The sequence below is a fragment of the Pristis pectinata genome, chromosome 1 (genome assembly GCF_009764475.1).
Source record: "Pristis pectinata isolate sPriPec2 chromosome 1, sPriPec2.1.pri, whole genome shotgun sequence".
Lineage (NCBI taxonomy): Eukaryota > Metazoa > Chordata > Chondrichthyes > Rhinopristiformes > Pristidae > Pristis > Pristis pectinata.
In genome coordinates, this window is record NC_067405.1 from 18,387,545 (window position 1) to 18,415,514 (window position 27,970).

At 41.3% G+C, this 27,970-nt stretch overlaps 2 protein-coding genes across 3 annotated transcripts in view; one reads left to right on the forward strand and one right to left on the reverse strand.

Moving 5' to 3' along the window:
* The window catches only part of neb (nebulin), a 269,812-nt gene extending 268,014 nt beyond the window's left edge, over positions 1–1,798 (forward strand). Inside the window, exon 149 of the mRNA XM_052025719.1 lies at positions 1,383–1,798. Within this exon, the coding sequence (XP_051881679.1) occupies positions 1,383–1,556 (174 nt within the window). The 3' untranslated portion in view covers positions 1,557–1,798. The remainder of the gene's footprint in view (positions 1–1,382) is intronic.
* A 2,484-nt stretch (positions 1,799–4,282) lies between these two features.
* rif1 (replication timing regulatory factor 1) overlaps positions 4,283–27,970 on the reverse strand; it is a 66,877-nt gene continuing 43,189 nt past the window's right edge. For both annotated transcript variants that reach the window (XM_052011958.1, XM_052011951.1), the window contains exons 28-36: positions 23,132–23,221; positions 22,300–22,357; positions 18,753–21,497; positions 17,004–17,165; positions 14,848–14,925; positions 13,970–14,085; positions 13,607–13,760; positions 11,799–11,907; positions 4,283–5,565 (exon numbers count right to left, since the gene is read on the reverse strand). In XM_052011958.1, coding sequence (XP_051867918.1) covers positions 5,351–5,565; positions 11,799–11,907; positions 13,607–13,760; positions 13,970–14,085; positions 14,848–14,925; positions 17,004–17,165; positions 18,753–21,497; positions 22,300–22,357; positions 23,132–23,221 — 3,727 coding nt within the window. In that variant the 3' untranslated portion in view covers positions 4,283–5,350. The remainder of the gene's footprint in view (positions 5,566–11,798; positions 11,908–13,606; positions 13,761–13,969; positions 14,086–14,847; positions 14,926–17,003; positions 17,166–18,752; positions 21,498–22,299; positions 22,358–23,131; positions 23,222–27,970) is intronic.

The window sequence follows — 27,970 nt, forward strand, 5'->3', positions numbered from 1 at the left end:
GGCAAATCCATCCTGCTGCTCTCCCAAACGCTCATATGTACAGGCTATACATAACCCAGGGGAACCTCTGTTCCTTTGCTTTGGCCTTTCCTCCACTGATTTGTCCAAGTTGCCATGAAACAGACCTCTCATTACTGTCAGATTCTCCATAATGTTTCCATTCAATGACCCCTTAAGATCAAGGACTTCTCATTACATGAATGTTGAGTTTCTTCCTCCACAGCTGCTGTTGACAACATTGCCCTCAGCATTTCCGGCACTAATTTTATACATCAAGCCCATTCTGTGCTACCTTTGACAGCAATTATGAGAAAGCATTCCTCCTCCTCCTACCTCCCAATTTTCATTCCAGAGCTCTTTCCCTACACTTCATTTTATGGCCTTAGTCAAATGACATACTTTCCACCACACCAATTTTATTTTAGTTATTGGCAAACTTGCTAATTACACCACCTACATTCGCCATCCAAATAGTTCATATAACAAATAGGGGGCCCAGCACAGATGCCTGCAGACACCATTGGGCACAGGCCTCCAATCTGAAAAACCATCCACTACCACCCTACATCTCCTCTTCCCCCACAATTCCCATCAATTTTGTATCTAAATAGCACGCTCACCTTGGCTTCCACATGCACTACTTTTAGATGCTGGCTAATGTTAATTGAAATTTGCTATTTTGCTGGAAGTAACAGTCAAATACAATGTTTTGACATCATGCTCGTCCTCATGTCATGCTCCAATTGCAAGCCATTTTACTCACAATGCCATTTTCCTGTGTATGCTGGGCCAATCTTTCTCCATCTTTCTTCCCTTCCTCTTTCCAGTGGCAAGCTTCTGGGGATAAAAATTTAGGTATTGTTTCTACTATTAGAGGTAATGTTAGCCTATACTCATGTAGGGCATGATGTGGGGCCTTAGAACACAAGCATTACAGAAAAATAAAAATCCTTTTAACTTCATGCATGTACTCTCCTGAAACAGAAATGATGCTTATTCTTTGCCTCCTTCCTTCCCCAGAAGACCAAAGCCCGTCATGACAATTATTCTGTTGATCCATTACCTAATTTGGGCTCAATACAATGTTCATCGACTGGGTCTGTGTGAGGCTTTTGTGCTTGGTCTCTAATTTAGATCAGTTTTGTTATAGCAATCAAAGATTAATCCATCAGAATAAGGCCGGGATTATACTTTTGCAATCATTATCCATCAACTTGGCTCAAGTGACACCATATTATGCTTTCTGTCTTGTATAACACGTCAGAGTACTGATACTTGGATCAATGTTTGTTATGGGATTCAGAAAGAGATACATGTATTATATAGTAAAACTTCCCTACTAATAACAACTAGTAAACATGGATTCCATTTCCTCCCTACAGAAAACCTACCGTGCCATATATGATTATGCAGCAGCTGATGCAGATGAGGTCTCTTTCAAAGATGGTGATGTCCTTATGAATGTTCAGTCCATTGACGAAGGATGGATGTATGGAACCGTGCAAAGGACAGGGGTGACAGGCATGTTACCTGCCAACTATGTGGAAGCCATATAAACCAGGCCATCCTTTAACCTCCCCACTCCAAAACAACATGCAAATTGTATGCAACACAGAATTTATTGCTTGATCCTTTCAAATAGAATTCTCTAATTTTGTAGCCGGGGGTGGGTAGGGGTCAGTGAATGAAAGTGAACTATCACCAGTTAACTTCCAGTTTTTCCCCAGCAAATTACATGTCAGCACTTAAACATAGAACTGAATGATGAATCCTAGGCACATGAAAGTGCTGTCTATGTTATGTCCTTGCATTAATAGTTTTCCTGCAGTAATGAAATCTGTGCTTTCATTAACATTTGACTTTTTATGTGCATTGTAAACTTTCCATATGAGATCTCATTTGAAGTTGGGAATTTTTGAATGGCAAATTTATACTATAAATACTGTTAGAATTTCACTCATGATCAACTTCAAACTCTTATCACCCACAAGAAATTATCTAATTGCAAGTTTTCAAAAAAAAAATCATTGCCACCAAAAGGTTTAGTAACTAAAATTTAAAACCAATTAAGAGGCTTCCTACTTTTCACACTTATGGTAGACTTGTACATGTATCATCTGTTGTCTCATCTCACCAGCTGTGGGGTCAAATAAAGCTCTTTTCTGCAAGAAACTGTTGTTGTAGTGATTTTAAAATGTTTAATCAGTTATAATTTGGTGATCTACAATCTGTAATTTTAACATTGCCAAATGGTGTTGCATGTTGACAGTTTGATAAAGTATTATCCTATACCACCTGGCGTAGTTTATATTTATTAATTCAGTATTTCCACATCAAACTCAAGATATTTAACATATTTAAAGTAAATACAAATAGTTTATTTTCCTCAAGACTCATTTTTCCACATACTTTTTCTGAATGTTGCTTCCCTTTGAATCAAAACCCCCACTCTCCCTGAACAGCAGTTAGCTACCACGCAATCCAGGAAAGTTCACTCAAATCAATCTTATGGTGAAGACTCATTAGCAAAAATAATCCACCTACACAGACCTACTGCTACCAATCTCTGGTTTTGTGCAGTGCTCTGCAATGCAACCTTTTCCCAACAAATGTCAGCAAAATTAATTGTACACATTTGAATACACAGATTTTACATTTAAACATTGTACAGATTTGCAGATCTCATTCCATTCCTTGTGGGTTTGCATATTTTCAGCAAAAATTCAATACTTTTTCTTTAAAGAAGAATTGCAATCTGAAAATAATATCACATTCCAAATTCATTGATATGTAAAAGATTCACTTACATGGTAGCTTGAAATTGCTGCTAGAGACCAGAATACATTGCCAAGAAAGCAACTTCTTCCTAGAAGCTCACTAGGTCACCTGAAAAGGTAACACATTGCAAATTGCAGCACATCTCAGCATTGTAAAAAAATAAGCAAGCCTAAATTATATCGTATAGTCCTTCAACCCATACCATTTTGATCAAGGCATGGTCACTGCCTTGATTTTATTCATTGCCTTCTGAAAAACAGGATTTTGAATCCTGGGATATGGAAAAATATCCCTGACAATGAGATCTATTGCAAACCTTTGGGTTTCCCCTCGAAGGTATCAATGAGACCCTTGAGCCACAGCAATAAACAGTGAATTAACTCCTCACATTGTTCCTCAAATGAATTTCATGCATTTTGTCCAGTGATAGTGAATAGAGATAACCAAGTCATAAGCTACCTTCAACTACAGTTCCATGCAAGTGTTTTTCCTTGTAGGTGTTTAGGGTTTGGAGGAGCTGTTGAAGAAGCTGTGATGAATTACATCCTATGGACTGTGTGCATTGCAGCCATACCGTACACTGGTATTGTAGCAATTGAACCCATCAAGGCAGGTATTCAATTATACTTCTTATTGCGTCCACTAAATGTAGAGGAAGGGGGATGGAGGTTTGGGGAAAACAATTCACTGTGGAATACCTAACTTCTCATCTATCCTTGAATTCAAAGTTAGCATCTGCAGATAGCTGGGCTTGGAATGCTGCCCATGAACTCCTACAGAAATCAAAGGACAAATGGCTTTCAACAATCACAAACATACAAAGCATTGAATTCGAGAGTCAGGAAGTTATGTTGCAGCTTTATAAAACTCTGGTTTGGCCGCATCTGGAATATTGCATTCAGTTCTGGTTGCCCCATTATAGAAAAGATGCGGAGGCTTTGGAGAGGATGCAGAAGAGGTTTACCAGGATGCTGCCTGGATTAGTAGGCAGGTGCTGAAAAGAGGGTAGATAAACTATGGTTATCTTCTCTGGAGCAGCAGAGGCTGAGGGGGGAGGGAGATGGGGGACCTAGTAGAAAAGTTTATGAGAGGCATAGATAAGAGTTGACAACCAGTATCTTTTTCCCAGGGTCAAAATACCTTATACTATAGGGCATACATTTAAGATGAGGGTGAAAATTCAAAGGAGATGTGCAGGACAATTTTTTTTACAAAACAAAAACGTGGTAGGTGCCTGGAATGCACAGCCAGGGATTGTGGTAGAGGCAGATATGGCAGAGGCATATGCAGGTATTAGGAGGGATAGGGACCATGTGCAGGCAGAAGGAATTAGTTTAGCACAACATCATGAGCCTAAGGGCCTGTTCCTGTACTGTACTCTTCTATGTTCTACATAGACCACCAGTGAAGGCACGACTTTAGCCACTGGAGAGATATGTTCCCAATCCACTAACCTGTTTTTCTGGGTTCTCTGATATCAGAATGCCAAATGCTGGCTCAATGTAGACAACCCTCATTTCCCCATTGTAACTCAGCTCTGAAGACCTTAGCCAAGACCTGTGTTGTTTACAAGTGATCCTTGTGAAACTCAAACTAATCAGCAACAAGAAAAAGTCAAAACATTAACAGACCAAAGAAATTGTAATTGTTTTTATTTGTACAGGAGTATATGGTGAGCTCAAGCACAGGTTTTTAAAAAAAAAAAAAATTTTTTTAAAAAAGTGCAGCTCAGATTCCATTGCTGTGCACCAATTTTACTCTGGCATCTATAGACATCATTATAAAAGTCAAGTAATGGCCAGAGGTGCAGAAATAACAGCAAGATTTAACTGCTCTCTTCTGCTCACAAGAAAACACAAACATCATCAGTAAAATAATATAATTTAACATCACAAAATTATTTTCCTTGCAGAAAATTTCCATTACATTTTTTTAAAAACTTTCTCCCAATGTACACAATGCCAATGAGACACTCATTGAAAGCTTGTCGGGTCCTTCGTATATATTATTCTACCCCACTGCTTTTAAGACTGTTCCATCCACTTTCACCACTGTTGTGCTGCAATTACCACCAACTTGTGATTGGTTTGCCTTTCTATGAAGCAGTCTATCAAAATAAGACTTAGTCAGCATTTTGTATTAGGCAACTCCTAATCCCTTTAAACAATATTCCCTTCAAATCTTACCTCGATTTACCATGAAGGTTGCTCTTTCTGAAACCACCCAGATCAGTCAAAAGGAGGACAAGCTTCTATAGGGCAGGTGTCATTCACTATTGATTTCTCATTCCCAATGACCAGTGCCACTTTTACCAGGATATCCCAAGAGGAATGAAGTTTGAATAGCAGACAAGGCTGGGATTCAAGGTCACGGCCCTTAAAATAGAGACAGAGCAGCAGGACGCACCTGAGCACAATACAAGGCTGACATTTACCATGAGCAAAGCTGGTTTGAAACACTGTGGCAAATAATTAAGAACAAATAAAGTGTAGCTTGTCTTAAAAGGGTGGGGATGAGATGTCGCAGCTCAATATCCTCCACTGGCTTTGCCAGTTCACACAGCTTGATATCATCAGTCTGCAGCTTCATGTGGTGGGGACATCCAGCGAGACTGCAGGTTCACCATGATACAGTCCATCATGCCGCTCAGCTGCTGATGCATTGTGAAGAGTTGACTCCCAGAATGCTCATTCAAGTTCTCAGAGAAAAAGCGTGCAGAAAGGGCAGTAACTTCAGAGATGAGGGAAGGAGGAGGAGTAACAGCAGGTGGAGTAGTCTCAATTAAGTCTGGAAGAATACAAAAGCCAAATTAATAGAATTTTCCAAACTGAAACAAGCAGCACACAAATAGAAAGTACTGTCCTGATTGGCTGGAAAATGGCACATATCCAGACTGGTCTACCATGTTTGTAAGAGTTGTAAAGTCCCACCAAAGGCAGTGTGCCATGTTCTATCCCCAGCAACGATATGAGCAAAGCTAAATCACATTGAATGTCATCAATTCAGCCAGTAGCTAGTCGAAACAAAAAACTAAATGGTGTCCTGATTATCTAACCATCTACCCTTTCACCTCAATGCAAAAATGGATAAAATGTAATACACTACTCAAACAGAGATAAAGTCAGGTAATTTCCACTCCTCATGAATTAATTGGGTTTAAATTGCTGACCAAAATATGTAACCAAGTAATATTCTAAAGTGCAATCACTATTAAGTTTGGAGAAGAAGTATGCACTGCAAGATTCATCATTGGTTTATTCCCTGTGTTGGTTCTCTCAATATCAGCCACAGACTGAGACATATCCTTAAGGACTACATCGGCTTGGTCAATGTAGTGTTACCAAGGAATTCTTGGTGATGAACAAAGACATTGCTCACCCAGACAATTCAGTGCCCATGTTACTTTCAAAGCTTCTTCCAAGATGAAGGAGCACTGTTTCATCAGCTGAGGGAGGACAGTAAGTGGTAACCAGAAGGTGATTTCTTTGCTAACATTTGAGATTATGTCATGAGATTCATGGGGTCTGGAGTCAAATGGCAAGGACAAGGTTATTCCCACCCACTGGTACTACCATCACTGGTGTGGAACAAAATGTATTAAACATTAGTGGTGGTGTAGTCCGGCACATTGTAAAGTAGGATTCCGCGAGTATGACTGTCAGGCTTGATTGGAGAAAGCTCTCCCAATTCAGACACTGCCCCCAAATGTTTGCAAGGAGGACTCTGAAGTTGAATAGACTGGGAGCAACTTTGAATTGTCTGAATTTGGTGCTTATGTTGATGCCATTGATTTAGCAGCAGAAATTTGTTGGGTCTCAGACATCACTCACTGTATTCAGTGATACTCCAGGGCTAATATCTGGCCTCCAGCAATCACACCGCAACCCTCCTCCCCACCCGAGCTACCATCTATCCCACTGCAAAATCTCAGATTTTGAGACTTTGTCCAAGTCTGGACCAAGGTTGTAAATAGGACAGGAGCAAAGTATAGAAATGTTCTGGCATAAGCAACCAGTTTACCCCCATCGAGTTTATGCTTCACCTAGTAGAGCAATACCTCCAGTTCCATGGTCTTCAAATTATTCCCTTTGAAATGTCTACCTAATTTTGAAGGCACTGTTTCCACCAACCCTACAGGCAATGAATGCCAGATTGTAACTACCAAGAAAAATAATTTTCCTGTCACTGGCCTTATCTTTTGAATCCAAGTCCCCTAGTATCCGAGCCATTCTCTAATGAGAACAGTTTGCCTCCAATAATTCACTTGAAATTAGTCATGATATTGTTTGTCTCTATCAACACTCCACAATCTTCTTTGCTTCACCTTAACTTTTTATTTCTGAAGCCTGATGAAACCCAGATTGAGCACTGGCAAGCTTACTGCCAAAAAGGAGAGAAAAAAAAACTTCGGAGGACTCGGGCTTCGGTTCGGAGGACTTCGGAACAGCTAAGTGTTTTCTCTGTTTATCACTTTTATTAGGGTTTTTGGGTGTAAGGGTTAGTTTTTGTTAGGGTTTTTAGTGTAAGGTTTAGATTTTTTAATAAGCTTTTTAAGTAGTCGAGTGGGGGCTGGACTGCGCAGGCAGCTTAAAAAGCAAACAGCCTAGAGAGCGGGCAGCGTTGGAGCAGGCAGCGGAGTGAGTAGCAGCAGAGTGTTCTGGGCTTTGGCTCAAGGGGCTTCGGCGTGAAGGGGCAAGGAGGGTAAGTAGCTGGTAAGTAGGTAAAGGCAAGGTTTACCTTTTGGTCATTATAGATTTGTAGGTGGGACTAACTAGGGAAAAAGAAAGGTAGTCAGATGGAGGACATGGTGGTGTGCTGCAGCTGTTTGATGTGGGAACTCGTGGACCTTGCTGCAGTCCACGAAGGCCACATCTGCGGTAAGTGCTTGAGGCTGGACGAACTTCGGCTCAGAGTTGATGAGCTGGAGTCGCAGCTACAAACACTGCGCAGCATAAGGGAGGGAGAGAGTTATGTAGACACGGTGCATCAGGTGACAGTCACCCCCCTTAGGGTAGGTACGTCTGAGGTTCAGGAGGCAGAAAGAATGGTGACGGTCAGGGGAGGGAAGAGGAAGAAGAAGTCAGGCAGGCAGACAGGACAGAGAGCCCCGGAGGCTGTTCCCCTCAGTAACAAGTTTTCTGCCCTGGAAGCTGTTGAGGGGGATGACCTGCAGGGGCCTAGCTGCAGTTACCAGGTCTCTGGCACTGGGACTGGTACTGCTGCTTAGAAGGGAAGGGTGGGAAAGAGACATGCGGTAGTGATAGGGGACTCGATAGTCAGGGAAACAGACAGGAGGTTCTGTGGCAGTGAGCATGAATCCCGGATGGTATGTTGCCTCCCAGGTGCCAGGGTCTGGGATGTCACTGATCGGGTCCACAGAATTCTTGAGTGGGAGGGAGAGCAGCCAGAAGTTGTGGTCCATATTGGCACCAATGACATAGGTAGGAAGGGGGATGAGGTCCTGAAGAGTGAGTTCAGGGAGCTAGGCAGAAAATTGAGGAACAGGACCTCAAGGGTAGCAATCTCGGGATTGCTGCCAGTGCCACGTGATAGTGAAGGTAGGAATAGGAGGTGGCAGATAAATGTGTGGCTGAGAAGTTGGTGCAGGAGGGAGGGTTTTAGATTTCTGGATCATTGGGATCTCTTCTCGGGAAGGTGGGACCTGTACAGAAGGGGGCCAATATCCTTGCGGCGAGATTTGCTAGGGTGGTACAGAAGGGTTTAAACTAGTTTGTGAGGGGGAAGGGAACCGGAGGAGTAGGTCAGAGGAAGAAGGGAATGGGGAAAAGTTAGATCAAACAGGTAGAGAGGCTTTGGGGAAGGAGAAGCAGAATACAGGCTGTAAAAGTAGTAAGGTAGATGGACTGAAGTGTGTTTACTTAAATGCAAGAAGTGTCAGGAATAAGGGGATGAACTGAGGGCTTGGATAAGGATGGGGGACTATGATATCGTGGCTATTACTGAGACGTGGCTGACGTCAGGAGAGGAGTGGATATTGAATATTCCTGGTTTTCGGTGTTTTAAGAGGGATAGGGAAGGGGGGAGAAGAGGTGGAGGGGTGGCGATACTGGTCAGGGACACTGTTACGGCTGTGGAAAAGATGGATGATGTAGAAGGATCATCTCTACAGTCTGTATGGGTGGAGTTAAGGAACAAGAAAGGAGCAGTTACTCTACTAGGAGTATTCTATAGGCCCCCCGGTAGCAGTAGAGATATAGAGGAGCAGATTGGCAGGCAGTGTTTGGAGAGAAGCAGAAATAACAGGGTTGTTATAATGGGAGACTTCAACTTCCCAGATATAGACTGGAACCTGCTTAGTGCCAAAGGTTTAGATGGGACGGAATTTGTTAAGTGTGTCCAGGAGGGATTCCTGACGCAGTATGTTGACAGGCCGACTAGAGGGAATGCCATGTTAGATCTAGTTTTAGGAAATGAGCCGGGACAGGTGAAGGATCTATTGGTGGGTGAGCATTTGGGGGACAGTGACCATTGCTCCATAACCTTTAAAATTGTCATGGACAGGGACAGGTGCAGAGAGGACAATAGGTTTTTCAATTGGGGAAGGGCTAACTATGAGGCTATAAGGAGAGAACTTGGGAGAGTAAATTGGGATGTCCTTTTTGAAGGAAAATGTACCATGGGGATGTGGTCGATATTCAGGGATCTTATGCAGGATGTTAGGGATAAATATGTCCCGGTGAGGCAGAGAAGGAATGGCAGGGTGAAGGAACCGTGGGTGACGAGGGAGGTGGAACGACTTTTTAGGGAGAAGAAGGTAGCATACGTGAGGTATAAGCAGCAAGGTTCAGACAAGGCCCGTGAGGAATATAGGGTAGCGAGGAAGGAACTTAAGAAAGGGCTGAGGAGAGCTAGAAGGGGACATGAAAAGGCATTGGCTAGTAGGGTTAAGGAAAATCCCAAGGCCTTTTTCAAGTACGTGAAGGGTAGGAGGATGGCTAGGGTGAAGGTAGGTCCGATTAAGGACAAAGGTGGGAGAATTTGCCTGGAGGCGGCGGAAATGGGAGAAGTTCTGAATGAGTACTTCTCTTCGGTATTCACCAGGGAGAGGGGTCTTGATGATGCGGAAGGGAGTGCTGGTAGGGGTAATGTTCTCGAGGTTGTTGATATCAAGAGAGATGTGTTGAAGTTGTTAAATAATATTAAGACAGATAAATCTCCGGGGCCTGACGGGATTTTCCCCAGGCTGCTTCGAGAGGCTAGGGAGGAGATTGCTGAACCGCTGGTAAGGATCTTTGAGTCCTCGTTGTCTACGGGGGTGGTGCCGGAGGATTGGAGGGTTGCGGATGTGGTCTCCTTGTTCAAGAAAGGTAATAGGGATAGGCCAGGGAATTATAGACCGGTGAGTCTCACGTCTGTGGTGGGTAAGCTGTTAGAAAGGATTCTAAGGGATAGGATTTATGAACACCTTGAGAATCATGGACTGATTAGGGACAGCCAGCATGGCTTTGTGAAGGGAAGATCTTGCCTCACAAGCCTGATAGAGTTCTTTGAGGACGTGACCAGGAAGATTGATGAGGGCAGTGTGGTGGATGTGGTTTACATGGCATTTGATAAGGTTCCTCATGGTAGGCTTCTTTAGAAGGTCAGAGGCCAAGGGATCCAAGGACGCTTGGCTGTGTGGATTAGGAATTGGCTTGCATGTAGAAAGCAGAGGGTTGTGGTGGAAGGAGTGCCCTCGGATTGGAAGGCAGTGACTAGTGGTGTCCCGCAGGGATCGGTTCTGGGACCTCTACTTTTTGTGATATTTATAGATGACTTAGATGAGGGGGTGGAGGGCTGGGTTAGTAAGTTTGCGGACGACACTAAGATAGGCGGTGTTGTGGATAGTGTGGAGGGCTGTCGGAGCTTACAGAGGGATATTGATAGGATGCAGAGCTGGGCTGACAAGTGGCAGATGGAGTTCAATCCAGAGAAGTGTGAGGTGGTACACTTTGGAAGGACAAACTCCAGGGCAGAGTACAGGGTAAACGGCAAGGTACTTGGCAGTGTGGAGGAGCAGAGGGATCTGGGGGTTCATATTCACAGTTCATTGAAAGTTGCCTCACAGGTGGAAAGAGCAGTTAAGAAGGCCAATGGGATGTTGGCTTTCATAAGTCGCGGGATTGAGTTTAAGAGCCGCGAGGTTATGATGCAGCTTTACAAAACTCTAGTTAGGCCACACTTAGAGTACTGTGTTCAGTTCTGGTCGCCTCATTATAGGAAGGATGTGGAGGCATTGGAGAGGGTGCAGAGGAGATTTACCAGGATGCTGCCTGGATTGGAGAGTATTGAATACGAGGAGAGGCTTAAGGTGCTAGGGCTTTATTCACTGGAAAGGAGGAGGATGAGAGGAGACATGATAGAGGTATATAAAATATTGAGAGGAATAGATAGAGTAGACAGTCAGCGCCTCCTTCCCAGGGCACCAATGCTCAAGACAAGAGGTCATGGCTTTAAGGTTATGGGTGGGAGGTTCAGGGGAGATGTCAGGGGGAGGTTTTTCACCCAGAGAGTGGTTGGTGCATGGAATGCACTGCCTGGGGTGGTGGTGGAGGCAGATACATTGAACAGGTTCAAGAGCTTGTTGGATAGGCATATGGAGGAACGTGAGATAGAGGGATATGCGGGAGGAAGGGGTTAGGTAGTGTGAGGGTGGTCTGATGGACGGCACGACACGGTGGGCCGAAGGGCCTGTTTTGTGCTGTATGGTTCTATGGTTCTATGGAACATTACAAAAGAGATGGTGCTTGAAGTAGCGGTGGGAGGAAAGAGGAAGTTTGGAAGCAAGAGTGAGAATGTTAAGAGGGGCTATTTAACCAAGAGCCATTACTTAGCCATCTGAGACAAACTCAGCCTTTAGAAGTGAAAGCTCCGTACAAAACACCTATTGAATGACTGGGCTTTGAGGTTCTTACTCAATGTACAATTTAGAGTTACAAATAACCATTTAACTTCCAAATAATCTGCTGAGGAAACTATTTCCCCCCGCTTCCCCTGACACAACTGATAATCAATGTTACCTGTTGCCAGCTTTTCTTCATCGGTATTAGAGTAACTGGTGTCCCCTGTGCCATTTACCAATTTTTCGCCTTCAAATACATTGTTTTCGTCTAAACCAAGGGATTTCCTCTGTGGGGGAAAAATATCAAACGATTAGTATGATACTGAAAACAGACATCAAGGTGGCAATTGAGAACTCAATAGTGAAATTGGAGAAATATTCACTGGACACAAATTTACCGTACATCAAGATTCAGCACCAGCATGAAATTCAGGCGACTAACTTGAGAATGAAGACATGCATTATCTAGGCAAGCCATTGGTCCATCACATAACTTTTCATTTCAGCAATGTATTTATTTTTAAGCAACACTGTTATCCATCACCTCACTTACCATCATTTCTGTACTTGCTGTTAATACAGTGGCTCAAATTTCAAAAATTCATTCATGCTTTCATTTCTCTCAATCCTACCTACTTTTATAAACCACCAAATTAATAAACCTGAACTCTACATTCCTCTCATTCCAAACCTCCAGCTTGTCCATTGGCAGCTTGCCTTCAGGTACCAATAACCTCCCTCTCTTCTCTCCTGGCTCTCCTTGAACCCCACACCTTTGATCAAGTTTTTTGACCAACCACACCAAATAATGTGTTTGGCACTGCATGCACTACTATGAAATATCTTTCGTGGCACTATATTTTCCTCGTGGAGAGTAGTGATAGGTTTGGGTTGGGATTGAGAAGTTGAAAGGAGTGGGAGTTACTGATGGGAAAATCTCAGGATGCATATAATACATCCGAAAATCTGGCTGCCATAATACATCCCTCACAAATGCTCTCTAGGGGCAATTATAAGCGTGCACTCCATTGTGAGCTGCAAGTATCCAAGTTATCAATACATGCTTCTTATTGGGTGTATTTTTAAAATTTTCGCTCTTCCTTTGAAGAACTGATTTTAAAGCAAGCATTTATAATGTCAAAAATGAATAATAAAGGTCTTCCCCCTGGTTTTGACCCCTCTAAATTTAACATACAACAGGATAGACTGAAATTAAAATGAATTTAGAAAATGCCTGTATAAAAAGCCAAAAACTGAGTGACAAATCTAAGAGGTTATGAAATTTCACAAAGCACTGGTCAGACAGAATAGGAAGATCAACTCTAGCCACCACAAAGATATACACATGACGGAATAGTCAAATAGGAGAGCAAGAGTATGAGGATAAGTCATTGGGAACATTAATAAAAAGATTTGAGCTCTACGAATAGTCAAATAGGAGAGCAAGAGTATGAGGATAAGTCATTGGGAACATTAATAAAAAGATTTGAGCTCTACGAACTTAAAAAGTGATACATGGGGAAGAGAGCTAAATAATTTGGAGAAGACTAAATAAATTTAGACCAAAAAAAAATTTAAAATACCAGTCAGAATTAGAGATTCATAATTTTGCTTAGATTTTCAGATACAAGATTGTTCAACAGTTTAATGTTAGAGCAAAACAAATCACTTGCTCATCCACTTTTCTTAACCATACCCAAAAATCATGACACACTAATTTATTCTACATACTGCCTGAACTAATCAAATATCATAGAGGATGTAGAAAAGTATAGGTACTGCACAGACACAGGCCCTTCGGCTCACCAAGTCTACACTGGCCATCAAGCACTATGAATCCTATTTTTTTTGTTGAAAAAAGCAGTTTAAACTATTTTTCCCCAAGAGAAATTACTGGAACACTTAAGATAGACTTAGCTATGTGGGTTAAATTTTTAGCAAATTGCAATTTCAGATAGAATCTGTCAGTTTATAGGAATCACTCACCTGCTGCTCATAAAAAGCTTTGAGAGCCTTTCTTACTACAAAGACTTTTGGAGAACGGATTGGAAGCAACTTTATTTCGGCCACTGTGAGCGAGCTCAGATCACCGATGGTCTTGATGTTTTTTGCCCTTACAAGCTGGCCCAAGCCTCGGGCCCTATTAGAAGGAACAAAACCGGGTTGTTCAACATAGGGATAGAAGCAGCAATTTGCAACACCCCACATTGACCAGTTAAATATTAAGTGATTAACTACAGGCAGTTTGCCATAAAAACAGTTCTAGTTTTCAAATTAGGATTCTAAAAATGTTAATTCATGTTACAAAACAGTGCTATTAAATGCACCATGGCAAGTGTCTTTACGTACCACATGTTCGAGGCAATCTGAGGTAGAATGGTCTCTACTGGTGAAGAGCAGCTGACCAGAGCGGGATACACACGTGCTGAAGATGGTGTCACAGACTCTTTGCTCATTTCAGAGATCTTGGGAGAATGAAAGGATAATTAAAATTGTTCTGTACTTGATTGTACTGTTATGAAGATTATTGTACATCATGGAAATTTACACAAAAGACCTTTTCTCCCCCCCCCAACATCTCCACAAATGGAGATCCAGTTCAATTCTAAAACTAATACTTTCAGCTCAGTGGCCTGTTCTCTAACATTCAGAATTAAATGAGAAAGGCCACAGAATTGATTGTAGTCTAAACAGCATTAACTAATCTTAACCGGAAAGCTGGCTTCAGTTACTCTAGAAAGTAAGGAGAAGTGGTAGGAAACAGAATCTGCTAAGTTTTCTTGCATGAATATTATCAAATGAGCACTTTAATGAGAAATAGTACCATCCTTCCTGGAACTAACTATATCTTAAAACACTTAAAAGCCTCTCTTAAACATTCAGTCATCCTACTCAATTTGTGGCTTGGCAGCAAATCTCATTTGACAACACACCTTTGAGTATTTGACTATATAAAAAGCTGTCTTAAAAATACAAATTATTCCTGGTGGAAATGAATGAATGTGAACAATATGTGTGACAAGAATAGAAATCTGATTTCTATGCAATCTAAAACGTTTACGATTGCACTTAAAGAACTGGTATGTGACGTAATGGGTGGTATTCAGCATCCATGGGTTGTACAATATATAATTAGCCAAAGAAAGGAAAATAAATGATTTGAACTAATAAGGAGTAACTTACTATAAGGCAAAACTTCTTGCCGTCTGACTACCTTCAAAACTTACCAAACATTTCTTTGAACTTTTACAGCCAGAGTTGCGAGTACTTGGACTCAGGAAACCTTTTGTTGGAGTAGTGTTGTACTAAGGAAATTAAATAAGTGATAATTAAAAAGAATGATTCCAATGTCATATCACTACAATGCAAATATACACAGTCATAAAGCATTGTTCTGACAGAAGGTCTACAGCTTGGTGTTAATTGTTTCACTTTGCACAGATGACTGACCCGAGTATTTCCAGCATTTTGTTTTTATTTACCTAAAAATACTCAGCATTTTAACATGCTTAACTTTGTGCAAGACAAAAATGTGCCACAGTGCAAGAACATGGAGGACGAAATGACATTTATATAACTGCAGCATGCCAAAGTGCTTGACAACTTTTGAAGTGTGGTCATAGTGTTACTATCAAAAAAGTGTCAAGCAGTCAATTTTATCCTCAATATTGTTTCATAATTAAATATTGACAGGTCTTTTAAGTGGAACCTAAGATTATAGGCTTTCATCCAAGAGTAAAAGCACTATAATAACCAATGCTAATGTTGTCAACTGCTTTTCTGTTTTAAGGCTAATCTTTCAAAGTTTAGCAAATACTAGAGATACTCAGGTCAGGCAGTATTTGTTACTATTGAAAAGGGCATCGACTGAAATGTAACAGATCTGTTAACAGGTCAATGCTGCTTCCTCTACACATTTTGCAGAGTATTTCTGGTATTGTTTTCATTCAAATTTCAAGCACCTAGTGTTTTGCTTTTTAATTAATATACAGTACATGTGGAGAAATTTCTATATACGAGGAGGAATTTCTATACCCAAAGAATTTATATACATGAATTAATATACACGAGAAGGAATTTCTTTAGCCAGAGGGTGGTGAATCTGTGGCATTCATTGCCACAGACAACCGTGGAGGCTAAGTCATTGGGGGTATATTTAAAGCAGAGGTTGATAGGTTCTTGATTAGTAAGGGCATCAAAGCTTATGGAGAGAAGGCAGGAGAATGAGGTTGAGAGGGAAAAATAAATCAGCCATGATTGAATGGCAGAGCAGACGCAATGGGCCAAATGGCCTAATTCTGCCCTCATCTCTTACGTACTGGGTTTCTGAAATTTCTAAGTGAACATACAAGGGAAGTGCAAGTTTAACATGATCGTACTTTACAATTATTTCCAATTTTTAAATCATTACAAAAAAAACTAATGGATCGAGTCATTATAAGGAAGTCATCAGACACAGGGGTGGTTTTGCTATGTAATAAAAATAGTTGTTTTTGCAGTTCATACTGGACTGGAAATAAACTAATGCCCAACATTCAAAAAAAAAAGCAAAGCAGATTTTGTTTATCAGCCAAAATTAAATCACGAATAGTAATAGGGTACCTGTGCAGCAAAACTCTGAGAAAATTAGCAGCCAACTTTTTCAAAGATACCAATGGAGCAATCTTGGTTGTAAGATGCAAAAGGCCTAACTCAATTTCATTAAGTAACTGACAGTATAAGTGAACTTCACAAAATCCTACTTTTTATTATTTCCAATAAATTAATAAGGGTGAAATTGTACAAGTTTAAAAAAAAGGAATTCGAATTAATACCAATGGCAATGAGTTTAATGCTACTCTGTTTGATGTTGCTTATAGGATAAATGTTGGATGACACCAAAACTGCCTTCATTAACCAGCTTAAAATTTAAATCATTAGTTTAATATTTCACTGCCAAAAATGGCACTTATAGCCATATTGCAGTCTTAACCCAGAAGTGGAGCTTGGTGCATGTGAATCTTAAATAATTGGTTTAAACTTGGCAGTAATGCCAGAGTGGGGATGTACTGAAGATCTATAGCTAAAAAGGTTGGCACCACAACTATAACTAATTTAAATAAACATCTTGAATTCAGAACCCCCAACATAAATTAGTCAATAGTACCTATGATTCCAAATTGAGAAGGGCAGTTGAACTGAAGGTGGTTTAGAAACTGAAGAATGATTTAGAGAAAAATCCTGTGGGCAGAAGAATGCTAGATGAGTACAAATACAGCTGCATGCAAAGCACAGGAAATGATTGGAGTAGGTGGGAAAAGACTGCTGGATCCTTCTGGATGGACAAAATGAGATAGGATACAAAGCTTTTTCCATCTGATAGGAATGAGGATAGACCCCTTACCTTGGATTGAACACTGGACCGATTACAACCATTTGAGATTGAGTGATTTAACCCAGGGGAACTTCCTGAAGAAGAATGGGATCTCACTACTGGGCTACGACGATCAATGTCATCTGCCAAGCCTTCCCGATGAATTGGATCTGCAAATGAAACTCGACGGATCTAAAAGAAAACCAAGTGCGATAGAAAAAAATAATTGGACTCTCAGCTCATTAAATAATGTGCAAAATACAAATGCCAATTTTGAAACAGTTGCTTAAGCCAAATAGGCTTTGAATTTCTTTAACAAAGGTCTGTGCAGTTTTCTACCAAGTGATGGAGTTGACTATGCCAGATTATCAAATACCATTGAAAATAGTACAAATTACACATTGGCAACACATTCATATTCTGAGCCCATATTCAACTTAAAGCACTTGCACACTTCCTACGTTATGCTGATGAATAGTTATTTTTACAATATTAATATAAATTAAATCCAAGACCAAACGGAAAGCTACTTGTAATAGAAAGCTGCATTTAAGCAAGTCTGGACCAATGGAGCCATTTATGATGCTTCCAAGTTTTCTTACAAAAATGTAAAGGCTGCCAAAGTTTGTGGGGCTAACAAAAGACCATGGGAAAAAAATGGTTTCTGCACATTAAAAACATGCTTCACAAAATATACTAACCACTGAGAAACAATGCAACACAAATGATTTTGAAAAGTGAGCTCCATTCATCAGGCTTTGAGCAAATTGTTCCATGCAGGCATGTTTGACCTTCTTTCAATGAATAGCACAAGACACAAATTATGGAAAATACAAAGATAATCCACAGGCCACGTGTGATGGTCAGCAACAGTCATGATCTGAAACTGACTGCCTTCAAAAGGATATTGGTAGCAGATTCAATCACTTAAAAAAAGTTATTAGCTCAGAAGATGTAAGCACTGCTTGCAACACCAGTGTAACGATCATCTCTGCTTGTCCCCAAGGCCATTCCCAAGAACAGTTAAGACTACACTATATCAATGCATCCTGAGTCACAAACAACTACAACCTATTAAGAATAGCATATTTAGAACCTGAAAGACATTAGTGAAGCAAATGGACTATAGGCAAAAATGGTAGTCTCATGCTTATGGTGCAGGAAAGAAAAACAAACTGCTAGAGGAACTCAGGAGGTCAGAGGAAGTGGGGAAGAAAGAAAATGAAGACATACTGAGGTCAAACACTGAGGAGAGGCTATAGGTGACCAGATACAACAATGTTTCTTGACCCATTAAGTTCCTCCAGCAATTTGTTTTTTGCTCCAGATTTGAGCATTGGGATTCTCCTGTGTCTCAGTTTCATGATTATGTTAGTTTTTTTTTAAACTGTAGATTTAACCACACCAAAATTCCTCAATTACTGCAGTGTTGTTCAAACTCTCAACTCTGGATCAATGGTATAGGTCTCTGGATACTGATAACTTTAATTACGATGCTACCATTCTTAAGTGTGTCAGCAACCCACTGAATCTCCAGGGGCAAAAACAGCCAAGCCTTACCCCATTGTTACTCAATATGCTCGCATTTCACCAAGCAGGGGTCAATGAGGTAAAGTAATCAGTTTCCCCAAGGTGCTACTGTGGACATTAGTAACACTTTCCTGAAGATCTGTCAATTCAGCACAGACCAAGGGTCAAATACATGATATCCATGGTTCAGATAGTCAATGGATAAGTTTACAAGTATATTTCCAAGCTGAAAACTTGATATGGAATTACCTTATTCAATGGTGAAGGCGAGTCAGTCTCAGGTTGCCGTTTAATTCCTTTCTTAAGGATACTTGTAGAAGGCGAGGCTGTAGGTGACCAGACACAACATGCCTGCATTCCTGAAGGACTGTGCATCGAACCTATCAGAAACGTGCCATCGTTTTTGATCTTCTGTGGTGATTCCATGAGGAGATCTGACCCGTGTTCAACTGCATCATCTGGTGTTACTGGTTTGGAGAGATTGATTTTTGCTGTTATTTCTGCCTCAGGTGGTGGTGCTTCATTGTCACCAGGCTCCACATCTTCGAACTGCACTGCAGTTTCTGGTTCATCTTGCACAGTCTCGTCCAAGACACTTGCCTCTCCAGTCTTAACTGGTCCAGCCAGTACATCATTCACTTTGTCAAATGGGGCAGAAACACTTGACTTACTTGTATGATGTTGGTCTAAATCACAGCTGTCACCTTGGGTTTCTTTATTTACTAATTGTTCACCTAACAAAGCAACAGACTCACCACCATAATCTGTTATTGGTTCTTCTGACACTGGTACTTTTGAAGTATCATCTGCTTCAGCTTCCTCCATCAACTCCACTTGCTCACTCTTTCCAGAATCCAAAGTTTCTTCTATTTTCTGCTCTGTAGACAACGCCTCCACTTTCTGCTCTGTGGCGGCTTCAATGCCTGGTAAAAGGCTTTTTTCTTCGGTTGAATCCACTTCAGATGCAACAGTACTGAAGGATGGACCAAAAGGATGTATTTTACTGCTTTCATTTAAGGGCGTGCTAAATGCACAAGGTCCATTGTCATCATTTCCAGTGTTATTAAACTTGGGACTTTCTGATAACCTCTCTTCAGAAGATGCTGAAAAATTCAGCTGTGAATCATGCTCTCTCTGCTCAGTGTGTACAGCTTGCTTAGCGGTATTCTCTTTACTTTCAGCTAGTGACTTCCCATGCTGTTCCGAGGGATTCTGGCAACAATCACAGTTTTTAGTTTTCCGCATCCTTTTACTTCTTATATGGCACTCCTTCAATTGGTGGTTCTTTTTGACTATATGTTGTGGAGGATTTGAGCAATCACTAGCTGACGTTTCAGTAGTTGAAATCCCTGCCTCAAAAGGCACAGGTTCAACATTAACCACTGGGCAGGCTTCTTCAAATTTACTCTGTCCCAAATTACTTTCCATTTTCATATTTTCAATAGCTTCAGGTTGTTCTCCCTCAGATGCTATTATTTGTATTTTGTGATCTATTTCTACACTTGACTCTTGAACTCTCTGAACCTCTACAGCTACCTGTACAGTAGGATTTACCTCACTCGTATCTTCAATTTGTGCCTTCACTGCATCCTCTTCCTGATTTTCCAGCTCTTTCTCCTTCAAAATTTTAACCTCGGCAGTTTCATTTTCTGAGCACAGCTGACTATCCATAGTTGGTTCATGTTCCTTCTCTATTTTTGTCTTGCTGCTCTCAGGGGACAGCTCTTTGGTCTTTGTTTTACTCTTAAATGCTCTCCTTTTCTTTTGCCCATTCTGAAGTTTAGAGCTGCCTTCAGGATTCTCAGTTTCAGTCACATCAGAGCAACTTATCTCTGCTTCAGATAAGCCTTGGGACGACCTACGAGTGAGGTAGCGAGGGCGGTACTTGATAGGAGGTTCTTGAGAATTAGTTTTTAAAGCACTGTTCTTTTCAGTTTCTGAGTTGTCAGATGAAGTTTTAGAATTATCCTCTCTCTCCTTTGATGACACTTCATTCCCAGAAGACTCATTCTGAAGAGGTTCCATTGCCTCATTTTGTGATCTTTTGCGGAGTTTGCAACCCTCACTTTTTACTTTTTTATCTGTTGGATCAGTCACTGTCATTTCCAAATGCTTCCTAGAAGAATGCCTTCGTGTTTTATTTGACAATGTTTTAGAATTTTGTTCATCACACTCATCTTGCATGCCTGCAGGATTGTCTGATGAATTCTCTTCTGAGATGATAGAGGAAGCTAAATTTCTCTCCCCAATGTCTATTTGCTGTTTGCTATCTGTCTGACACTCAGAATTTTGGCTGCAGTCAACTTCGTGTAAATAGTTTTCTCTTTCTTTAGAAGTACGTTCGTTATTATTTGAGGAATTTTCTTTTGTGTCAGATGACTCTTCTTCAGAAACTTCAATACTTTTTGAAGTCTTGTTGCATTTGGTTGGCTTTTCTATGACAGACTGTTCAGAGTTATTTTCTTTACGTCTACTTCGCCTGCTCCCAGTGACTGATGTATTCAAACAGACTTCCTGGCAAACCTTATCGGCTTCAAGTTGTGGTGTATCTTCCACCTCCATTGCTTCGCCCTGCGGAGGAACAAGAGCTTCAGTAGCTGCTTGAGTAAATTTACTTATGGGCGATTTACTGAAGGAGCACGGGGTAGATGAATCAAACTTCTCCAGAGTAATAAATGACTGCCGACGACTACTGGTTTTTTGTGGTGTGCCAGAGACAATGTCGGAGGAGGTGGAACTGCCACTGATATCTGCATGGCTGACTACTTCAGCAGCACCATCAATACAATTTGATGGGGAGACTGCTGCACCATTCCTCGTTTTCTCCTCTTTGTCAATGCCATCAGAATCTTTAGAATCTGGACTGATTTGAATTCCACTTTTCTCATCATCAGCAGAATCCTGCAGTTTTTCTTGATCAGGCAATTTGCTATCAGTGCCTGCTTCTGTTGTAACTGAAGCGACCACCTCATTTTCTGCTTCCATATCGTCAGCCTAAGAAAGAAAAAAAACACTTACGAATTTTACAATTTGCAGAACAAAGTAGAGTTAAATTAGAACTTACTTTCCAAATAAGATGTGCATATTACTTGAAGCATTTGCCAGAATCAGAACACTCCATCCTGTGCCATAATTAGTCCTTTACTATGTAAAATACCCCAAATTTAGATGAATGATACTCATTGCACCAATATTCGAGACAGACTCTCTTACCAAGGTTCACAAACTTAAATTTGGACGTTGAAGCACACATGCTTCAGGATTTTGCAAGCTTTACCCGGAGACCCATCTCAAGTTCTTCCATTAAGCGAATGGAAGAGTCTTGCTCCAAGAGCAGTCTTTATTTCAAGTGCACAACTGCCACTAACTCTTAACTAAATTCATCAACATGTTATATTACAAATTGCCCTATGTATAGTACAGTATTAATTTAATTGAATACTAGCATTGTATGTGCACCTACATTGATAAAAACAGACAAAAGATCTAGAAAAAAACCTGGCAGTTCTTAGTAACCCATCTCAAGGAGTCTCAGAATGGGCTGTCTTGTTGAATACAAAGGTTAAGCCTCAAGTTGATGAGGTAGAGTAAGGCAATTCATGAGCTAAGCATCTTGTAATATCCTGTTGAATCTTTCAGAATTGTCCATCTGTTTTTAGATCAAATCAATTGCTCAAGTCCATCAAGTCTGGTTTCCCCAATATTACTAATATTCACCCTCCATTTCCTTGTGGTCAAATTACACATGTAGATAATTACTTAAATACTGATTACCAGCAGCAAAATGACAACTCACCTGCTGTTTCTTGTCAGAAGTTTTGTCCATTTCCTCAACCTCTTTTGCCAATTTTTCTCTGAGGGATTGGGGTGAGATAGCAGAATTAGACAGTACGTCAGTTAAGGGCTATTTGCTGCATACAATTTATGACTCATTATCTGGGACTTGAAATTAAAAATAAAACATGCGTCCTCAAATTGATAGTTTTTTTTTATATACAAGTAAAATACTAAGCACGTAGACAATAGTGGGCTCTCTTTAAAAGTCCTGTTTCAATTATGTGACAAGCCTAGATAAAACACTAATTTTACAACAATTGGAATATTACCAATAAGTACAATACGAGGCACACGGCACAAGTAGATTTAAAGGGAGGTTAGATAATCACAGGAAAGAAATAGAAGAGCAAACTGATGGCATTAAAATGGAGGGGGAAGGAGGACGACTGTAGAAGAAAGCCGGAATAAATGGTCTATTTGTGTCACAACTTGCATAAAGTTCTAGACACAAATGAACGGAAGTGGAAATCTTTTAACACTAATCTGCTTCTGAACAAACTCCTCAGCCACAGTATACGTTTAACAGTGATGACACATACAGAGCCCTATCCACGCCACAAGAAAGTGGCAATTCTACTGATTATGTTTTGCTAAAATAGTCCAAGTATTTCAGTGTAAGTTCATCAAAGCTAGAGGGTTCTTCACTCTTAAAGTTGAGTTGCTCAAAATAAAACAGTAGGTTGCACTAACTTTGAAATTTCACACAACAGGCAAATTTAGGCATTAATGAACTTTACTAACATGCAAACTAAAAAGGGTTTAGATACCATGCAAGAAGATGATCTACTTACAAACTTCCCTCCTGAGATTGCGCATACTGGGAAAACAAGTGGGAATCCTGAGACGCATCCAAGTTATTGTACATTGCGGGAATGTCAGTCCTGTTTTGTGGGAAATAAATCTTCAAATCGACAAGCCCTTTAAAAATGATTAGTTATTCTACTTATTCATTCATGGGATGGGGATGTTGCTGGCAATGGCAGCATTCCTAATTGCCCTGAGCTAAGAGGCAATTAGCCACACTGATAGGTCTCATGCAGACCAGTAATTGAAGTATGAGAAACAGATGCTGCAAATCTGAAACAAGAACAGAAAATGCTGGAAACATTCAGCAGGTCAGGTAGCATCTGCAGAGAGAGAAACAAAGTTAACCTTGAGATTAATGATCTTTCAACAGCAAAATACAAAAGAAGTGAGAAAGCAAGCATGGTGCTTAGTGGGTTAGAGGTGCAGAGATCAAAGGGAATGTCTGTGATTGGGGGGGGTGGAAGGCCAAGGCTGTCCTGTTGACAATTGCTTTCTATGACCAGGAGAGAGAAGTGACGATTTTGAATTATGGCTGATCTGTTAGAAGTGTGCAGGAAGATGCACGAGGGTGGGAGAGAAACAAAATGCTGGAACTGAGGGAGACAGAACCTAACACTAACTGGAAACCTGAAATACTCAGCAAATCATTTAGCAAAGAAAACAGTTAACATTGCATGTGGATTTTCTTAACATTATTACTGGCCAATTCTAACAAAAACAGGCAAAGGTCTACCAGAAATTGAATTAATTCCAATAATTCCTCAAGCTTGTTGGAACAGTATGAAGCCAGATGTAGATCAGAGTGAGAGCGAGATGGAGAATTAAAGTCACAAACAATTGGAAGTAAGGGATCCCCCTTGCAGGATGAATAGCCAGAGCAAGGAAGGGGATTCCCACCCTCACTTTCCACCCCATATTCAATAGATCCTTGCAGAGTCAGGAGTTGGAGTGGGACCTTTGAAAAGAGGCAAGTCTATGCATGTGCTTGAGAGTTTCACCTTGCATGAGTCCAAACGAGGCACATTTGCAAATTGTTACCAGTTGATTGGCTTATTAACAGCACCAAATAAAGGGAAGGCAGGTATAAGCAGAGTGGCCATTGTTGCAGTGGACCAGAGTTAGAGTGGGGTATTGAGGCTTTGGCGAGAAGTGGTGAAATCAAGTCTCTGGTGTTACAGATTAGGTTACTATTTGGTGAACGTCCCTTTAAGACATAGTACAGTAGCGTGGCGTTGTTATGACAACAACAGGAGATAACGACGTGCTGACGTTTTGGTTCAGTCAGAAAGAGAGGAGAGAGACACATTGCTTGCTGGTCTCTGTATTGATGGATGAAAAACAATAACTGTCTGTCACTACAATCCACGTATGGATTTTTGGGAGGGACGAGGTAAAAAGAGGTGGGGGAGTGGCTGATCAGGGGCAGTGTCACAGCTGTAGAAAGAGAGGATGTCCTGGAGGGATATTCTACTGAGTCAGTGTGGGTGGAAGTCAGAAACAGGAAGGGAGCGATCATTCTATTGGGAGTATTTTACAGACCTCCCCCCCCACCCCCAACAGCAGCAGATGCTGAGCAGCAGGATCAGGAGGCAGATTTGAGAGGTGCAAAAATATCAGGCTTGTTGTCATGGGTGATTTCAACTTCCCTAATATTGATTGGCACCTCCTTAGTGTAAAGGGGATGGGGCAGAGTTTGTTCTGTGTGATTTCTGGCACAGTATGTGGACAGGCTGACTAGGGGAGAGGCCATTCTGGATCTGGTACTAGGCAATGAGCCTGATCAGGTTTCAAATCTTTTGGTGGGAGAGCATTTTGGAAATAGTGACCATAACTCCTTTACCATAGCCTTGGAGAGGGATAGGAGCAGATGGTATGGGAAAGTATTTAACTGGACGAGGGGGAATTATGATGCTACTTGGCAGGAACTTGGGAGCATAAATTGGGAACGATGTGAGGATGGCATATGACAGGCTGATATACTAGGGCAGGTCAACACAAGGAAAGAGGATGTGCTGGTACTTTTGAAAAACATTAGGATAGACAAGTTTCTGGGGCTGGTCAGGATATATCCAAGGTTATCACAGGAAACGAGGGACGAGATTGCTGTGCCTTTGGCCATGATCTTTGCCACAGGAGTAGTGCCAGATGATTGGAGGGGTGGCAAATGTTGTTCCTTTGTTTAAGGAAGTAGGGATAACCCTGGGAATTACAGACCAGTGAGTCTTACTTCAGTGGTGGCCAAATTACTGGAGAAGATTCTTAAGAGACAGGATTTATGGGCATTTGGAGAAGCATAGGCTAATTAGGGACAGTCAGCATGGCTTTGTGAGAGGCAGGTTGTGCCTCACGAGCCTGATTGAATTCTTTGAGGATGTGACAGAGCACATTGACGAAGGTAGAGCAGTGGATGTGGTATACATGGATTTTAGTAAGGCATTTGATAAGGTTCCTCATGGAAGGCTCATTCAGAAAGTTAGGGAAACTTGGCTGTGTGGATTCAGAATTAGCTCGCTCACAGAAGAAAGAGGGTGGTGGTAGGTGGAGCATATTCTGCCTGGAGGTCGGTGACCAGCGGTGCTCCACAGGGATCTGTTCTGGGACGCCTGCTCATTGTGATTTTTTGAGGATGTGGAAGGGTGGGTTAGTAAGTTTGCTGATGATACAAAGGTTGGTGGTGTTGTGGATAGTGTAGAAGGTTGCTGTAGATTACAACAGGATATTGATAGAATACAGACCTGGGCTGAGAAGTGGCAGATGGAGTTCAACCTAGATAAGTGTGAAGTGATACACTTTGGAAGATAGAATTTGAAGGCAGAATACAAGGTTAATGGCAGGACTCTTAACAGTGTGGAGGAACAGAGGGACCTTGGGGTCCACGTCCATAGATCCCTCAAGGTTGCCATGTGGGTCGATAGGGTTGTTAAGGTGACGTATGATGTGTTGGCCTTCATTAGTTGGGTAGAGTTCAAGAGCCGTGAGGTAATGTTGCAGCTCTATAGAACTCTGGTTAGACCACACTTGGAGTATTATGTTCAGTTCTGGTCACCTCATTTATAGGAAGGATGTGGAAGCTTTAGAAAGGGTGCACAGCAGATTTACCAGGATTGAGAAGCATGTTTTATGAGGATAGGTTGAGTGAGCTAGGGCTTTTCTCTTTGGAGAGAAGGATGAGAGGGGACTTGATAGAGGTGTACAAGATGATAAGAGGTATAAATCGAATGGATAAGTCAGAGACTTTTTTCCCCAGTGCGAAAATGGCGAACATGAGGGGGCATAATTTTAAAAGGTGATTGGGTGCGTGGAACACACTGCCAGCAGAGGTTGTGGGGGCAGATACATTAGAGACATTTAAGAGACTCTTAGATAGCCACATGAATAATAGAGAAATGGAGGGCTATGTTAGATCGATATTAGAGCAGGACAAAATGTTGGCACAACATAGTGGGCTGAAGGGCCTGTACTGTGCTATGTTCTAGATCATACTCCATGATTTCTACTGTCAGACACATCTTTCCCTTCCGCAAACTCTTACTCAGCATTCTGAAGGCACCAGTCACTCCAAATCCCTGGTTTGCTCTTCATCTCCACCAATTGCTCTTTCTCAAAGCACTTTTGCATTCAACTGCAGAAGATGGAACACCTGGCCTTTCACCTCATCCCTTCCTGCCATCCTGGGACCAAACAATCTTTCCAGGTGAAGCAGTAATTCACTTGCATTTCTTCTAATTTGACATTTTACATTTGGTGCTCAAAATGCAGTCTGCTCTGCATTGGAGTAACTGAACAAAGGTAGGGTGAAAGCTTTGTGGAGCATCTGTTCAGATTGCTGGGGCGACTCTTAGCTTTCAGTTGCCTGTCACTTTAATTCTCCATCCCACTCACGCATCTACTACCATCCATACACAAAGGCCAACATAGGCTCAGGGAAGAGCACTTCATTTTCCATATGGAATGACTGCAGTGATTAGGAGTCAATGCTGGATTCAACAAGTTCAGTCAAGTCTTTCTTGTTTGTGTCAAAAAATTGGCCAGTTTGGATATTCAGATCATCCACCTGTAATAAGTCAGATTTTCCCCTCTCCACGGATGCTACCTGTTCTGCTTCCCAGTTCCACGAGTATTTCTTCCAGTCTCTACTGCCTTTATATCTTCCTCGTAATCCTCCTCCAGAGAAATTTACAAACATTTGCATGCATTCATTTCCCTCTCCAAGATGATCACTAACGCAATTGTAACCTGGCCAGGCTTGGTTCCAACTCTATCACAGACATGCCATTTGTCTTTGTAAATGTTTTAAGTTGCACAGAGGGGGTGAAATGCATTCTCCCTCTTCTAATGAAAGATAGTCAACCCAAAGCATCAATCTGTTTCTCTCCGCAGAGATGCTGCCTGACTCAAGTTTTTTACCAGCATTTTCTGTCCTTACTTTTGCACGGAAACCAGACTGGGCAAGGATAGCAGGTTCCTTCCACATATCTGGATTTATTTAAAATTACCTGAATTCAGGTTCCACTACTTGCCACAGTGGAATTTAAACATGTATCTCTGAATCAATGACCCAGAACTCTAGCTGCTGATCCAATAACTTGTCACACTACATTTACTGATATTTAAGTCTTAAAAATATTCCATGCTAAAAAGCCAAAGTGATTACTCGGATGAGCTTAAACTGTTCAAATCAGCATCAAAAACTAGTAAAAGGAGAGCATAGGTTTAAAATAAGATTAACACTCAAAGGCGCTGGAGGAACTCAGTGGGTCCGGCAGCATCTATGGAGGGAAATGGACAGTCAACGTTTTGGGTCGAGACCCTTCATCTGGACT